The 17,469-nt window shown below is 37.3% G+C and overlaps 1 protein-coding gene across 2 annotated transcripts in view; it reads left to right on the top strand.

Annotated features, from left to right (window-relative positions):
* Positions 1–12,900, top strand: part of AP3B1 (adaptor related protein complex 3 beta 1 subunit) — a 266,801-nt gene extending 253,901 nt beyond the window's left edge. Inside the window, 2 exon segments of one of the 2 annotated variants that reach the window (NM_001098585.1) lie at positions 521–659; positions 12,171–12,400. In NM_001098585.1, the coding sequence (NP_001092055.1) occupies positions 521–659; positions 12,171–12,324 (293 nt within the window). In that variant the 3' untranslated portion in view covers positions 12,325–12,400. 2 annotated transcript variants of the gene reach the window in all.

Genomic DNA, 17,469 nt, shown 5'->3' with positions numbered 1-17,469 from the left:
CATGACTTGCAATCACTGTTGAGATAACTGATCCATTATATTGAGACGATTCATCACATAACGCTGTTAGTTATTCCAAAAACACTGATTTGTTCTCAAACCGCATTTGACAAAAAGAGATCTTTGAATGAAAAGGAGAGGGGAATAGAAAAATCCTAAAAAGTATTAATAGTTTCCAAGGCCCAAATTAATTGAGTATATTTTAAAGGGACTAAAATTGGAATTTTATCTGTTGTGATTCTATGTTTTTCTTAATCAATTTTAGTATTTAAAATCAGGTTTATTAAGAGTGGTATTTGATTGCATTTTTTACACATTTTCCCTCACAATGAGAATTTTTGGAAAAAATTTTAATCAGTTGCAATTCATTTTAATGTTATGATAATTATCTTGTAAATTACATGCTTATGTGGTATTGCTTTTCTTAAAAAGTTTTTAAGTTTTGGTGATGAGTTTAAAAATGTTTCGTGTGATATTCATAAAGAAATTAGTAAAACAGAGCCTTCTTTTGCTCTTACAGGAAGGCTAACAGGAATGAATGAAACCTCTACTCTAATTATTGCTGCACCGCAGAATTTTACTTCCTCTGTGATCCTTCAGAAGGTTGTAAACGTAGCCAACTTAGGGGTAGTTCCTTCTGGTCAAGATAATGTACACAGGTAGGTTCACCAACACGTGATGCAGAAATAACCTGTATTCCTGTATAAACATATGATTTTCAATGCACAGTTTTCCTTGAAAATAATAACCCTTAGATGTATATATGCCTCACCTTTTTTATCAGTCCATTTGACTGATTGGTTTGAATTAGGCCCTCTTCCCTGTTTCATACAATCACTAGGACACAGGTATGGACTTTCCTAGAAGATACAGATAGGGTACCTGCATTTTATTTATAATAGCTTGGTGGTTTGTTAAGCCACCTTGTATGAGGTAAGGTTGAGAATTCCTTATTTCACCAGATTCAGTGAATTTCTAGGAATAACCGCTTTATAAAGCAATGGATTTGGACTTTTTTACTTGAAAGGGGGAAAGTTTGGATATAGATTTCCTTTGACAGCAATCCCCTAAGGCTGCTTTCAGTAATAAGGAGCTGCTAGACAACCAACATGGGGTCAAATGCAGTTTCTCTTTCTTAGGCCAGGAATATCTTCACCACCAAGCATCTAAAACATGAGGTCCAAATTATTTGTCCTTAAAGGTAGCAGAAAATATGATTAGTGTGCATCTTCTTTGTATTCTTATGAATGCTCTTGGCTTGAAATGAAAGTAAATAATTACCCCCTAAATCAAGGTGCAGTTATTACCTAGTCCTCTGTGAGCTTAAGGGAATTCATTGCAAACTATCCTTAATTCCTCTGTCATTCTACTACCAGTGGCATGCTTCCAACATTACACATAGGAAATAAATTTAAAATCAAGGAGAATGCCTTCAGACCTTTAAAATGTATTTTTAAAATTAATACCAGAGACAAGAGAGGCCCCATATAAAGAATACTACAGGTAATATGGGTTTTAGGCTCAGCTCTGCCATTGTTGGGCTTTATAACTTCTCCTTCGGGCTTAAATTCCTCATCTGTTTAGAAATGGATTGCAGGGAAGAAAAGGGGATTGCCGTGAAATTCTGTGTCCTCTAGGAAAGAATATTGGACTTGACATCAGAAGAGCTGAGTTCAAGTCTTGATCTGCCGTTATAGAGTTGCCTAGCTCCATCCACTAATCATGACAAGGTGAAAACTGCATGTACAATTTACCTTGTCTTTTTTGTTTTTGTTTTTGTTTTTTGAGAGGGAGGTCCATAAGTAAGTTGCTTTGCTTAAGAGATCTGATGCATCCATTTCTCAATTCATCACAAGCCCTATCTATCTCATATAGGATGGTGATAAAATAATAAAATGGATGGATATTGGTACTACCATGCAAATACAATTTTTCAGTCTGTTCAGTAGGGAGGGAAATGAACAAAAAGACTTTCAGTAAAAATAAAAATGTTGGGTTTTCTGTGTTTTGTTTTCTGCTTTAAATACTTCTTTTCACTTTCCTGAGTGATTTTTCTCTACCAGAAGTTGTGTTCTGTTATTATTTATGGATCCTTTGAATTATTGAAATTACTGAAACACCAAAACATCATACACCATCTATAACTTTTAGCTTATGAAGTATAAAATTTTACCTGACACATCTACTATCAAGCAATACTTCGGTCTTGTTTTAATATGTTCTTTTGTCCTACAGAAAACAACATAGGTAACCCTTATTTATGTTGGAACTTCTAATTTAGTTTCTGTTTTGTTTTGTATGTGGTTTTTAACTTTTCTGAAAGCAGTGGCTGTGTTCCAGTTTTTTGTTTCTTAGAAGAAAATAGCCAAATTACCTTCTCAAAGCCAACTAATATGAAAGCTATTTTCCTATTGGTAAACAGACTAAGAAAGACACTCAGCACAGTTGTATAATTCTTACCAAAGCATAAAGTTTGCCTTTAACTTGTCTTGGTGGTTTGGAACTTCATGCCTGTTCAAGTGATTAAATTATAGTCAGTTCGCAATTGTCCAGACTCATGCAGAGGAGACGCCCAACTAGGTAATGGCTTTGGGCTGCAGAGACTGTCTCTGCTCCTCATTTGCTTCTGCAATGTCTTGACACTTTTCTAACCCAGACTTATCACAGTGGCCTGGTATTTGGCTCTGGAACTTGGTGGAAGAGTCCAGGTTACTATGAAGCCAAAAGTGAATAAAATGCCTAGATATAATTCAAATTAGGTCATGCTATATTAACTTGCCTCACAAGTCTCATCTTACTGAAAAGGTTTTACATTTTTTTTTTATAGATAAGGTATGGCTATAATAATTTGTTCAATTTTGAAGGCATCAAAGTAATAAATACCTAGTTATTTGTATTTTTCATACAGAAATTGACAAAAATTATTATCCTGCAGATATAACATTTTTGCCATGCTCATAACAGTTAAAACAGAAATAAACAATTGTTAGTAAAATCTTTATCAATGGCTTTCTTAATTTCATTTAAAATGAAATAGCAATTACTGTTTATATAACAGAGGTTAACAGTATACCTCATTACTGAACTGTATTCATGTTTTTGACAGTAGTGTTCAATTGTATATATAACCTTGTGGGATGAATGAGTTTAAATATCTAAGCTTATATATGATTTAACTGTTGGTAATAACATTAAAATTTCTGTGAGGTTGTTGAATGACTTCTCTATTCTGTTATGGTTGCTTTTTTGAGTTTATGAAAAAGGTTATATATTAATGATAATCAGTTTAAAATTTAAAGGACAACAAGCATGAAAAGCATTTTGACTAATAGTATTTTAAGAAATGAAAATTTCAGTACATTATATCCTTGGCTGGCCTACATGTTCTATTTCATGTTTCAAGATCTTTTATTTCTGAGAGGACTTTTTAGTAAGCACTGGAGTATTCTTTCTGACCATTTAGTGAATGAAGTTCCCATTGTCTAGTTTTAGGATAATTTATTCCTACTACTCTTAACAATTTGAATATTTTTTCACTAAATACCAAGTTAAAAAGTACTTAATTTAAGAATTAACTAAGAAAAAGTGAATCTTCATTAATATGCAAAAGTATATAATAGTATAAAGTAGAAATTTTAATTGAATACACAGTAGAAAATGGTTCCTAACATGTTAGCAGAAAATGCCTCCATTAAAAAAAAAGTCAATTAAAGGAGCACAAGTTTTATGAAATTCACTTCAAAAACCAGGAGCATTTTCAGTATAGTTAATCACTTCTAAAGATCAGCTGAGAAAGCATAACTGCTTTTAGATTATGTGACATTTAGTTTTGATTTTCTAAATGAGCCATAGAATCAGAAAGCCAACCCCGTATACTATTGAAAGATTTAATTTTATCCTCATCTTCGTAGTATGTACTTACTGATTAAAAAGGCAGCTCTTTGAGAACAAAACCATCTTATTGAGATCTATAGAGTTATGGTCATTGTGCCAGTCTGCTGTTTTCCAAATTACAATTCCCACATGATAAGGCGTGATACAGAAGTAAGAATCAAAAAAGTCATTAAAAGCATTTGTTAAAAATATACAACCAAATATCTTCATGTCCTGTGTTAGATATTCATATATAAATGTGAGACGCTGTCCAAGTCTTAAAGCATATTGTTTAAAACAATGCCAATAAGCTGATACATGAAGCATAATCAAAAGGCAGAATGGACAACAGTGAACCAGTATATGAATGGATTGAAAAGTTAAAAGGTGAAGATTTTATGTGTTTTAGGGGAGATGAGAGAGCCTAGCAAATGGAATTACCAAGTTTTCTAGGGCCAGGAAAAATGTCTTGTGCTCCTCGGAGGAAGAAAGGGGTTTATGAAAGAGGTTCTTGTTCAACCACGTCAAAACTGAGGTGCATTTACTTCAGTTTCATTGCTTGTCCTCTGATAAACCAATGTGCAGTGACCAAAACACAGAAAGCTGAAATACAACTTCAAAATTGCTAAGGATTTTCCATATAAAAGAACCATGTAGGAGTTGGTATAAAACTCAGATTCCTGGGACCCACACCCCAAAATTCAGATTCAGGACATCCGGAACAGGACCCAAAAATCTGCATTTTAGCCAGTACTCCAAGTGGTTGCCCGCAGATGTTACAGAACTTCGTAGTTAATGAGAGCCACATGGCTCATTTTAAAATATGTTTTTCTGTGTTTCTATATTTCTTTTTTACAGAGTAGTCATTAAGGAATGCCAGTAGACAGACTGTTTGGTTTAGGCTTGTCTTAGGTCTGTACACTCCGCCTGACAAAAGAGTGTTTTGTTAGAGTAGCACTTACAGTGCCGGCTGTGAAACAGTCTTAGACCGTGAGTTCGTCTTTCAGCAGTCTCAACATTTTACATTTTAACCCACTTTCAGGAATTCTGACATTCATATGCAGTAGTATTGTTAAAGCAGTTGTCATACAACCTACTCATTTTGCCCTTTCCTAAACAACAAATTGACCTTATAAGGGGAACATGTGATAACTGAGTGAAAACAGAAAACCTTGTCTCTGCCATGATTTTATTTTAGTTCTTAAGCTTATTCAGTAAGACCTTAGAACAGCTTTCGTTATTAGCTTGTATTCATTACTTACATTCTTTTTACCCCCTATGTATCTTAACCTATGGTTTGGATTTTACTTACCCTGTCACTTTTTTTTTTTTTTCCCTGTCTTTTTAGGGCCGCACCCGCAGCAAATGAAGGTTCCCAGACGAGGGATTGCATCGAAGCTATAGCCGCTGGCCCATGTCACAGCCACAGCAATGCCAGATCCTAGCTGCTTCTGTGACCTACACCACAGCTCATGGCAACGCCGGCCAGATCCTTAACCCACTGAGCAAGGCCAGGGATTGAACCTGCGTCTTCATGGATCCTAGTCAGATTTGTTTCTGCTGAGCCACGATGGGAGCTCTACCCTGTCTGTCACTTTTTGAATCTGCAAATTTTGAACATATTCAACATGTGAATAATACAATCCTAGTAGAATAAATGTTGTTTTACTGTTGTTACTTAGATCCTTAACGGTTAGAAAAATATGGTGCTCTGAATGGAACAGTGAATCCATGGCAGCCTAGCAGCCAGTTTTTAAATTTATCAACACATGTAAAGGCAGCTTAGTATTTTAGGATTAAAATAAAAATCTTAATTTAATTAAAAGTTTAAACATAAAAAACAACTTGTTTTCATTTTTAGGCATTAAACTCATTCAGTGAATCACTATCATATGCATGCTTAATGGTTTGTATAACTCCTTCATTCAATATTTTTTGATGACCTTTGTGACAGATTTTGTTGGTGTTGGAATTACCAACATGACATAGTTAATTCTTGGTGGGGTCTTTGATATTTTCCTTTCTTTCCTTCTTAGATTGATCAGCCTCTCTGTTATTGCTTTTGTTGGCTAGTTGCTTTATTTCTTTTCCCCTGATAACTGTGGAATATTTGAATACTGGGTAATTTTGAAGGGACCATAATGGAAGAGAATGACTTTTGATGTTTTGGTGCCCTAATTTTATAAGCCTGATACTATAGTCATCATACTTCATCTGCCTTAAAACAAAAATTTGTGTAAATATTTGTTACTATAAAGATGCCAGGCTTCAGTCTTTTCTACGTATGACAAATTTGAAATCTCAAACAGGACTAAAGATTAGTGATTAGACTTTTTCTCAAGTTAGTGGTTGTCCACTAGAGGGCAGCACTGCTTTTTTGTCTGACTGCTCTGATCTCTGCAGGCTCTGAGCAGCATTTCATTGAAAACAAACGTGGACCTCAGTTAATTTTTACACAGAAGGCATATTTGGATATTTCAGAAATAACCAAACTTCACAGTTGATTTTTGCTGTAAAACATTTTATATTGGACTTTATTTAATTCTGGGTTTGTAAGGTAATATTCTACAGTGCAACAGTTTTACAAATAGGAGTACATACATATTTTCATGTAAAAATGAAAGAAAGGTATTCTTAATGATTCTCCTTCTGGGTTGACAGTTTTATAAGGCATCAAAGAGAATGGGGTAAGAATTTATTTGTTTTACTCTCTGGTTTTCTGTTAGTAAGTCCCATCCCACCTTACCCCACCAAACAAACCAAAAATGCTCTGGAATAACTAGAGTGTTTCATCTCTTCTTTGAGAAAGTGCACTTTTCTGCATAAAGAAAGGGAATACATCGTCGTTGACAAGATAGTGTGGGGAGTCATTTTTTATATCAGTTCTAAAGATGAGAATCGAAAATTGAGAGTCCTAAATTATGATGGTAGCTGATGTTTTGTTTTAACTTTTCTCATCAGAACGTTAAAGGAAAGCACTATAGTACTGCTGGCTTTCTTTAAATAATAGGGGAAAATACATTGGCTTCAGATAAATTCTCTAAACTTGAATCACATGCAAATTTTTTCTCAATATTAATTCACTAGGATAATGGGATTAACTTCAAAATGCATTTTTATAGTCAACAAAATGGGATTTTTTTTTTTACAACTTGGACATTCTCTGCCTTTTTAAAATGTTATGCTGTATTAACTCAAAATTATAAGGATTTATCATTTTAAATCCTTTGGAAAATAATACTCCACATCACCATGCTTTGGTATTTGATGTTAGGAGGCTTATTCAAACCAGCGTTTCTTACAAATAATCATTGTGCGACTTTATTACACATTTGTCAACTTTGGACTAATTATTTTTCTACAGCGAGGGCAGGGCACTGCATCTTGTGATCGTCTTTCTTACTAATAGGATTCTGTCTGCTTCAGCAGGCAGTAATTGAAGGCTTCATGTACAGAGTAGGGAAAAAAAAAAAGTTTTAGCCTGAGTAGGCCATTGTCACAGCTTCTGGTAACCAGTAGAACAGAAAACACAAGGAAATTGAACTCAGAATAGAAAAATCAGAAACCAGGAAGACTATCCAAGAGAAGAAAAAGCATGTCTTAGAGCTGTTGCATTAAGTGTAGCAAATATGATTCTGCGTAAAAAAAAATTGATGTTTGTGAATACCCTGGAGGTTGATGCAGCCTCTCAGATAAGTATTTTTTAATTCATGTTTTTCTATTAACATTTCAGGTATTAAAACAATTGAGTCATAGGATTATTTTCCTTCCAACAAAGAGCATTTATGGTCCTTAGCCATGTTCTCACAAATCTAAAAAAAAAAAAAAAAAAAAAAAAAAGTATGGTTTAAGTGCATGAGGGAATAAGTCCATGTATTGCAGATAATATATTTGTTCATATTTGTTGTTGTTATTTGACCTGTTCTCATAATTCTGTCAATAGTTCAAACAAATCAACTTTTTAAGAAGAAAGATATATACTTGGCATTTTGGTTTGGCAACCAGCTTATTTCGTTGTTGTTTTTTTTTTTTTTTTTCCTTTAAATCTGAGGAATATGTATAGATAGGCTTCAGAGATTAAATGTCAATTGCTAGAGATAAGAGATGAAAAGACATTTAATAAGATGAAATACAGGCCTCTCCAAACAGTTTTACCTTCTCAGTTGGTGATTACGAAGAGCAAGTGCTTGGTGGTAGAGTGAAAATGAAAAATTATGAAAAATACCTAGCTGGTATCCTTTTAATAACATGGAGCCCATCGTACGTAGGCAATACATCTTTAACTGTCACCCACTTATTTGTTCTCATTTGTGGTGTCCCGGTGTTGGAGGTTGGGTGGTCCCCCACTAGTCCGTCCCTATGTTACAGCTCCATTCGAGATTTTCTATTTGTCATTACCGGTGTCTCTTTTGAAAGGAGTGGGGATGAGGAGTGTTTAATTTTTCTTTTTTAATCTTGAAAGGCGGAAATGTAAAATATTAACAACAAAGCATGAAGTCAAGATGCTTTGAATTACAGAATACTGCAAATCAGGTCAACACTTTTTGAAGAGAAAAATCTTCCTTCTTAAAGTTTTTGGAACGACAGTAGATTGTATGCATATTCAGTGAAGAAGAAAAACCTTAATTTGTCTCTTGACTGAATAAAAAGATATTAAGAGTGCATTTTGCCTGTATTAAGAGAATGTGTGTGTGTGATCTAGAATCAGAATGCTTGGTTGGGTTCAAATTTCTGCTCCATCATTCACGAGCTATGTGTCCCTGAGCAGGCTTCTCAATTTCTCTGAGCCTCAGTTTCCTCATCTATCAACTGCCCTGACTCATAGAATCAAATGAAATAATGCAGATGAAGTACTTAGTACCCCCTGCACAAAGCATTTAATAAATGGTAGCTGCTGTTGTCCTTAAAAATGTCACAGGTCTTCTGAAAAAATGTATTACAGTGTGATCTTAGTTGGAGGCCAAGTACAAAGGTTCCGATGTCAGCCTTCAAATGTAGTATGTAAGTATTTAGTGTGTTTAGTGTATCGTTATTTGACCCACACTGTCTTTATAATCAATATGCCTTACATCCAAAAGCTAGGTATCTGTTATTTACTCACGACTACTTTTTCCTTAACTGTCTCTTTAAATATATGTTAAAGCATCGTCTGTTTGGGAGTTAAATGATTAATAAATTTTGGAGGGTAGCTTCTGCTTTCCATGGACGAAAGCAAACCAATTGTAATCCTGCTGTGTTCCAATTAAATACATCCCTTTTGAACTGTGAAATGAGAGTGTCAGAACATCTGATCCTCTAGTCTTTAGCTTTAAAACATTGCTTCCATCATTTGTACCCACTAGAACATAGATTCCTAGTTGAAAGGAGGTTGCTTTCCCACCAGCTAACAGTGTTTATTGCTAGGATGATTTGCTTCACATGTTTCCACTGCAGCGTAAGCAAATGCCTCGGTTCTTATGCCCCTATTGCTTACAGTATTGAGAATGCTGTGGTAACAAGATGTTTAAAACATGTACACGATACTAGTTTTAAACTCTGTAAACCTGCTGACATCACAATTGACATTTGTCTCTGCTGAGTGTGTATTATTGTAACATCAAGTCTAAGTTTTAACAGAAAGAAGAGAAAAAATGCCCTGGGGCTTGGCAGCCCCCTCATTCAAATAGCAGCACTTCTGTAATCCTGTTCAATCTTCTTCTCCATGTCCCAAAGCACAAATGTTAAATAAATACAGGGACTAATGAGACTATCTTTGACCTAATGAGTCACTGTTAGAAATAGGGACCTCTGCGGAAATATTTGTTGAATGAAGATATGGTGGTGACCACATCTGTAGGGAAAGTGGCCCAAATGGGTGACACAGTAGAGCCACCTAGCATCTATCACCTGGTGACCTGGTTTAACAGAAATGCAGAAACAGGGTTCTCCTCTGAAGCAGAAGAACCTCAAAAATCTGGATAAAAAGAAATGCAGAAACCTACAAGGGGTAATAAAAAAAGAAAGATCATTGGGGGCATTGGTGATCTTTTTGTTCTCCCATAGATGCAATTGAGGAGTTACCGTCATGGCTCAGCAGAAACAAATCTGACTAGTATCCGTGAGGACACAGGTTCGGTCCCTGGCCTTGCTCAGTGGGTTAAGGATCTGGTGTTGCCATGAGCTATGGTGTAGGTTGCAGACTCGGCTTGGATCTGGCGTGACTGTGGCGTAGGCCAGCAGCTATAGCTCCGATTTGATTCCTAGCCTAGGAACCTCCATATGCTGTGGGTACAGCCCTAAAAAGACAGAAATTAAAAATAAAAGTAAAAAATAAATTTTAAAAAAAGATGCGGTCAAGGTGCCCAATCTCTAATCTCTTGTGTGTGCTTCTAAACAGGAGCTGGATCGGTACACTCAGAGCTTTATAAAACCTCTTTAAAAACATTGGTATTATTTCTCTTCCTAAACCGGTTACTAACAGTCGCTTCTCTCAGTAGAAAACCTGCTCTGTCGGATTTCTTACAAGTCTTCAGCGTGTTTGGAGAGAGTACACAAATAAGTGGCTAGGGAGGTTTCTAACATACTTCATATACCACCCATTAGCTAACATTTTAAAACACGACTTAAAAGTGTGGATAATATTTTCAGTTTGTTAAAGGTAGTGTTTATGTTTTGCCTTCGATGCATTATTCTAATTATCATTGGAAAACTCATTTTCATGCTTCTAGTTAGGCCAAAAATGGCTTGTTAGGTTCCCCTCCTCCCCGGAAAAAAAAAGGAAGAAAGCAAGAAAAAAGAATCTTAATATGTTATGAGATCTCGATGTCATTTTTTAAAGAAAAACTCAAAAAAGAAATTACTTTTCATTTAAAGAGAATCTGCTTCCTGCTTAAGTGGCTAATATTTTAATTAAGTTGGGAGTGAAGTTTTTCTGAGTGTCTCCTGATAAACTCCCTCTTTTATGTTGATGGTAATTAAACAGATCCCCGAGGACGTCGCTGGCTCTGTGCAAGGCCCGTGCTAATTGTCAGACATGAGACACTGACCAGTTGGTTTGCTCTTGAATAGTGCGCAGCGTGCTGTCAGCGCAGCAGTCTTATTTCTACGTATTGTAAGCCGTTGTCAGGGCTAACTGGGTGCCATTGTGGCTGAAGATGTTGCGCAAATTGAGGCAGATGGCCCAGATTCAGACACGTGTCACACAGAAAGGGAAAAGGGGATTGGCCCTGCAAAGTGGGGTCACAGCAGGTCACAGACCTGCTCTACACTTGTTAGTGTTTTCAAAAGCTCATGTGCAGCAACTTTGTTTTTCTCCAGTCATCCCTGCAATCAGAACCCCTCCCCCCTCCCCCTACCTCCCACCCCCCACACCCCCCCCCAGAAATGTGTGGAACACGCTCCATGTGGGCAATGGAGGCCTAGGAGGGAACCGTCTTCCTTCACCTTTCTGGGCCTCCCCTGTGCAGGCAGAATGAATTAGCAGGATTGACAGAAGTTCATTGTGCCTGCAACGGCTTTTCAGTCAATTGCAATGCTTAAAAGGCTAGTTTTGCTTTTAATTCCATGTAATTAGTAGGTTCTTCATGTCTTGGAATTTAGTAATGGAGCCTTGGACCTCAAGTTTCCTCTATTATGTTCTCAAGCAGAAAGAAGATCTAATGTTCTGGACATTAAAAAAAAAAAAAAAAAAAAAAAAAAAAAAAAAAAAAACGCAAACAGAGGGAGCGTGGTGTCGCACTCAGCTGTCTCTGGTTTTTGGTACATGTCATCAACATTAGAGGTGGAAGTGGAATGTTTTAACGTGTGAATTCATTGAAACTTATTAAGAGTTCCATAATGCACGTAAAATTATCTAAGTTCTTGCATAATCATTTTCATATATGAGGAATTAAAATGTCAAGCTCTTTGAGAAAGGTACCCTTTCTTAACCTGTTTTCAAGATAAAAATAGAGGGGTTTACTTTAAATGGCCCTATGCATGGTGAAATGTTAAATAGCGAAGAAAGGAATGATTCCCAAATATACAGTGATGAAGAATTAGTCACATGCATCTGTTGTTCAAACTAATAAGTCAAATAGAACTCCTTTGTTTTCTGATCTCTCCTGAAGATGCACTAACATTTACCTGCTTGTGGTAAGCATGGTGCTGGGCAGTTTATTGATTTTTCAGAAGAATGCTTGGCTTTGGGTTTTGGGCAGTAGGGAACCTGTCATAAATTATTGAGCAAAGAGGAGTTATTTTAAACCCATTTGAATGTATGCCGTCTCCTTTTCCCCCCTCATGATAAAAGGTCTCTCTCTCTCTTTTTTTCTTTCCAGGTTTGCAGCTAAAACTGTGCACAGTGGGTCATTGATGCTAGTCACCGTGGAACTGAAGGAAGGCTCTACAGCACAGCTTATCATAAACACTGAGAAAACTGTGATTGGTTCTGTTCTGCTGCGGGAGCTGAAGCCTGTCCTGTCCCAGGGGTAACCTGCCTACATCTGGGCTTCAGAATCTGGCACACAGCGAAAGTGCCTGGCATCCACTACTGCTGCCTTTCATTTATAATAATAGCCCTTCCATCTGGCAGTGGGGGGAAGAATACACTCTTGACATTCTTGCCTCCTGCTTTAGAATGCTAGTGTGTATCTATCATGTATGCAACACTTTCCCCCTTCTCGCTTTGCTAACCAAAGAACATATATTTTACTGTCAGTTATCTCAACTCTTAAATCCATGTGGCATTTTCTCTGTCCTGCTACTTCTTCTGGCCTTCTCAGCTTTCCTTCTCTTTTTCAACAATGATGGACATGGCTTGGATATTTAAAGTTCACTGGAAATCATCTCTCCTCCCACTGTAAGCAAAAATCAGCCTAGAAATCATCTAAATGGCCTCTCAACTTGGTATGTGAAAATGGGAAAGCATGCTTTTTAGAATTCAATTCACAAACAACAATTTGTCTGCAATATTTTGTTCTGCGAATTTCCTGGGGTTGTAATTGCTTATGGACAACTGTCATCATGAAATTATCCCTAAATAATAAATAAACTAGCATATAAATAACATTTGTCTTTGCATTTTTAATGAGAAGTTGTTCATAGTCCTGAAGTCTACATGCTGAGGTTTCTTTAAATATTTTAAGTGTTATATTGTACAGAGAAACAATGGGGTTTAGTTAGTGAAAGAAAAAAACACTTTCAAACCAGGTAGAGTTTCTACTTTGATTATAGTTAACTCCAAGAAAAATGTCGATATGTTTAATAACAAAAATAGCAATAAAAATCTTGCCTCTTAACAATTTTGATCTATTAATAGAGATCTGATTACAAGGCCTATAACAGTTACTCAAGAAAGTTTTGGGGAGTTCCCGTCATGGCGCCACAGAAATGAATCCGACTAGGAACCATGAGGTTGCGGGCTTGATCCCTGGCCTCACTCAGTGGGTTAAGGATCCGGCGTTGTCCTGAGCTGTGGTGTAGGTTGCAGACATGGCTCGGATCCCACGTTGCTGTGGCTCTAGTGTAGTCTGGGGACCTCCATATGCCGAGGGTGCGGCCCCAAAAAGACAAAAGACAAAAAAAAAAAAAAATTATTTGAATCACATTGTTCCTTTATAAATCTTGATGCCCAGCTTTGATGGACTGACAGGCCTTTGGAAACTATATAAACTAAATGATAGAAATGCTAACAACTAGTTATATGATCAATTTCTTAGCACTTTTCCCTAGGGTATTTCTATTACTGCTAACTCGGGCAATTTTCTGTTTTTATTAGGATTGTTCTCTAGTGAAAACTTCTTTCCTAATACTTTTAAAACCTTGTATGTACCTTTCCGAGACAATGTAATAATAGGCTTTAAGACAGTTCCTTTTGTATAGAACTGCATAATGATTTTTAAAAAGTAAAAAGAGTACATTGCTTGAAATGTTGTAGTACATAAATAAAGGGGAAAGAAAAACCAAAAGAAATGCTCTTAAAACATAAAGGCCATAAGAAAAAGTATTTAAGTGTTTGAGGTCATGAGTGGAGTGGAGTGCCAACAAGATGGTTAGATTTTCCTGCTCCTGCAATAGAGCAGTTAAACTGGGTGAGGTGCTGCTGTGTGTGGCTTCTGCCTCACTCTGGAGACGACGATGGTTCCCCTAGAAGCACCTCTGTCATTGCAGCCTTTTGGCATTTCCGTTATTAACCCTACTCCTTGGGGCTTTATGACTTTGGATTTTTTAAGTCCACAACTTTTTGAAACATTGTAAAGAATTTGACAAGCTAAATACCCATTTTCTGAAAAGTACTTACTGTCAGCAAAGCAGAGGGGGACATGCACACTGTGATGTAGAGAGATTTTTATTTTCCTTAAATTAAGGCACTCATCTTTGAAAACAGGTCATGCATTTGTCTGGTTTTTATTTATTTATTTATTTTTTATTTGCTTTTTAGGGCCGCATTTATGGCATGTGGAGGTTCCCAGGCTAGGGGTTGAATTGGAGCTGTAGCTGCGGACCTACACCACAGCCACAGCAACGCGGGATCTGAGCCATGTCTGCGACCTACATCACAGCTCATGGCAATGCCAGATCCTTAACCCACTGAGCGAGGCCAGGTGTCAAACCTGCATCCTCATGGATACTGGTCAGGTTCGTTACTGCTGAGCTGTGCCAGGAACTCCTGGTTTTTAAAACTAAGGAAATTTCAGTAGAATTTTACTTTTGAGTAAGATAATATTTTCGACTGCTGGCTTTCAGATTTAAAATCTATGTTAATATGTTGTAGTGTGCTAACAGTTGAAACCACTTGAACATTAATAGCTTATTAGCATTAAAATATTTTTTCATATAAGTGAAATTAGAAAAGTGACCACAGGCCCAAGTTGAAGGTGTGTGGGGGGTTTATGTTGTTGGTTTGTACCTTTCTTTGGTGCAGTGATTCATAGTTCTTTGCCTCATATTTCCTTTAACTTTATCATAATCCATGATTATCTTTAAATTGTTCCATTGAGTCGAGTTAGTCAATGTTGAATTCTTAATTCCAGCTATATTTTTTCATTTTAATGTCCACTTAATGGGACATTTTATGAACACCAATCTTGAAGAATGGCTCTCATATTTCAGACTGAGCCTCATTTTTGGTATCACAATACATGTACTTTATTTATTCCAAGAAAAGGAGAATATTTTTTATTCTGAAGAGACTGTCACAATGAATTTATCATGTTAAAATCCTGGATACGAACCCTTCCCAATAACTATTTGCAAACATTTAAACAACTTTATAGTAGTTTATGAAAAGTTTGCCCTTGTAACCTATATTTCTGCAGTTAAGAATTTAAATGTTAAATCTAGAGACTACAGGAATCCGGAATGACAAATAACATAAAAGGTTTTTAAAAAATAGTTGGAGCAGCTAAAAGAAAACCTGAGTCTCACCCTTTTTTTCTCTCCGTAATTCCTCTCACCTTATAGGGAACTTCGTTGAAAGGGAGAAAAGTTCATCTTTACAATATTGGAAAAGGGGGAGAAAAGCACCCAATGTTACAGCACAAAATTAACAGAGCTTTACGATTTCCTTTGTTTAAAGACCCCATCCACGGTGGAGCGTGAAGAACTGCAGAAACCCTTGTCAAGAGTGTGGGAAAATAGAAGATATGCCCTATTTATGTGTGTTCCCCAAGAAACCTACAGTCCAGCTGGCAATAAATGAAGAAAGGGCCGTGGTTTGCAAACAAATCCCACTCACTTACTAATACAGGCCCCCTTCCTCCGGATGCCCACTCCTTCCAGGCCCAGTCAGCCCCAGAGGCCTGCAGAGACCCTCCTCCCCTCCCTCCCCCTCCTCCCCCCTTCCTCCTTACCCCCCTTCCTCCCCTCCTTGTTCCTCCTTCAATTAAAGGTTAGTTAATTGGAAAACAATTACTTTCTGACTATATACTGCTTTTTAGTTGTTAATCTCTCACCACCAGCCCCCCTTCCAACTTGTCTGGTTACCTCAGGAAATGTTTTCATGATCACTTTCACTCTCAAGAGTTTAGAGCCATAACAACAAAGCAAAACAAAAATAACAAAAAAATTCTGATATTGTTATAGTCTTAGATGAATGGAAATGGTGTTTAATGGAAAAATATAACCTTTGATGAACCAGAAGTTCTTTTCTGAATCTTCACAGACTCCACCTCCTTTCTTTATGTGGCTTCCCAACAAGTTGCATTCAGTACTATTAAATGAAGGCTCTACTCTCTTCCTAGTTTGGTAACATTACTCCTTTCTTTTTTTTCCTCCACCACTTTTCAACTGTTATGAGGAAGCAGAATTTTAAAATCTGACCTGATAAGTTAACCACTTTATGTCATTGTTTTTTGTAAACAATGTGTAACACGTTTAAAATCTGAAAGGTATTAGATTCCACATGATCACGAGACCGGCAAACTTAGAACACAGCAGAAATGGTTTCTGGGAAAGACTGTGAAGCCGCTGCATGATTAATTGTCAGATTGCACTAGTATTGGGTTTAGAGGAAGAAGTGATCGCTGGGCTAGAGGGATCTGAAAAGGTTAGACTCTTAAACGTGGGGTGGCATTTAGAAAAGTGTTTTCAGGAGTTAAGAGAAGGGAGACGCTATTGTTCTGAACTGAGGCTGTATCCTAGAATGTTTTTTAATACCTTTGTCCAGAAAGCAGCACTGCCCACACACCACAAAGTCTGTGTGTGTATCCCCTTCCTTGTCTTGCCCTCATTTCCTCTCTCTCACCTCACAGTCTGTCTCTCCTGAAGCCGGGCCCCCAAGCCTCCACCTCCATGGCCTGCAGTAGTTGAGAGAAGCAGCAGAAGGCTGAGAACAGAAACAAGGATGAAGCTGTGCCGTGCTTGTAAACTGCGCGGAGTCGGAAAGCAAGGTAGGAACCCTTGACCTGGAGAGCAGCAGAAACGGGCTTTGTTGGTTTTAGCCTCCTGCTTAGAGGCCAGCTTTAGACATCTTTCCTGGGGGATTATTTCCTGGGCCATTGCAGATTCTATACTGAGTCTTTTCAGACTTAACAGTAGCTAAACAGTATGAAGTTCCATTGGTGTCAGTTTCCTAGTTAAGTATCAGTTGAACTGATGCTAAGATTTCCAATCTCCCCTCATGTTTGCCTTTCTTAGGAACCAGTTTTATGTACACAGTCACTCGTACATGTAATTCCCAGCTGGTTTATTAAATATGGACACGGACAGTCCCAAACCCTCAAAACTCAAATGGGACTTATTACAGTGGACTCAAACCTGCCTTTAATGACATTCTGCGGCACTGGTTTCTGACCTACAACCTAGACAGCCAGAGCTACAAAAGATCAGGCTTAAATGTAGAAGAATCTGAGATCTAGAGATGTTTAGAAAACCTAGCTATTAGATAATTCTGCCTGTGGGCTAGTGGGCGCGCTCCTGTCAGACTTGAAGACTGCACATGCTCCCCAGGTGCTTAGACCCGGTAAGCCTCACTTTGCCCGCCCACCCTTTTCATTAACTTGGGGTAGGGGCGAGGAGGGTATGCTGAGGGGGGAGATCAGAACCAACCTTTCTGTTTAAGCAATGGGATATCGATGCGGATTCCTTTTTTTTTTTTTTTTTTTGTCTTTTTTGGGTCACACCTATGGCATATGGAAG

Source organism: Sus scrofa, chromosome 2, assembly GCF_000003025.6.
Source record: "Sus scrofa isolate TJ Tabasco breed Duroc chromosome 2, Sscrofa11.1, whole genome shotgun sequence".
NCBI lineage: Eukaryota > Metazoa > Chordata > Mammalia > Artiodactyla > Suidae > Sus > Sus scrofa.
This window is presented reverse-complemented; position numbering and strand designations above follow the sequence as displayed.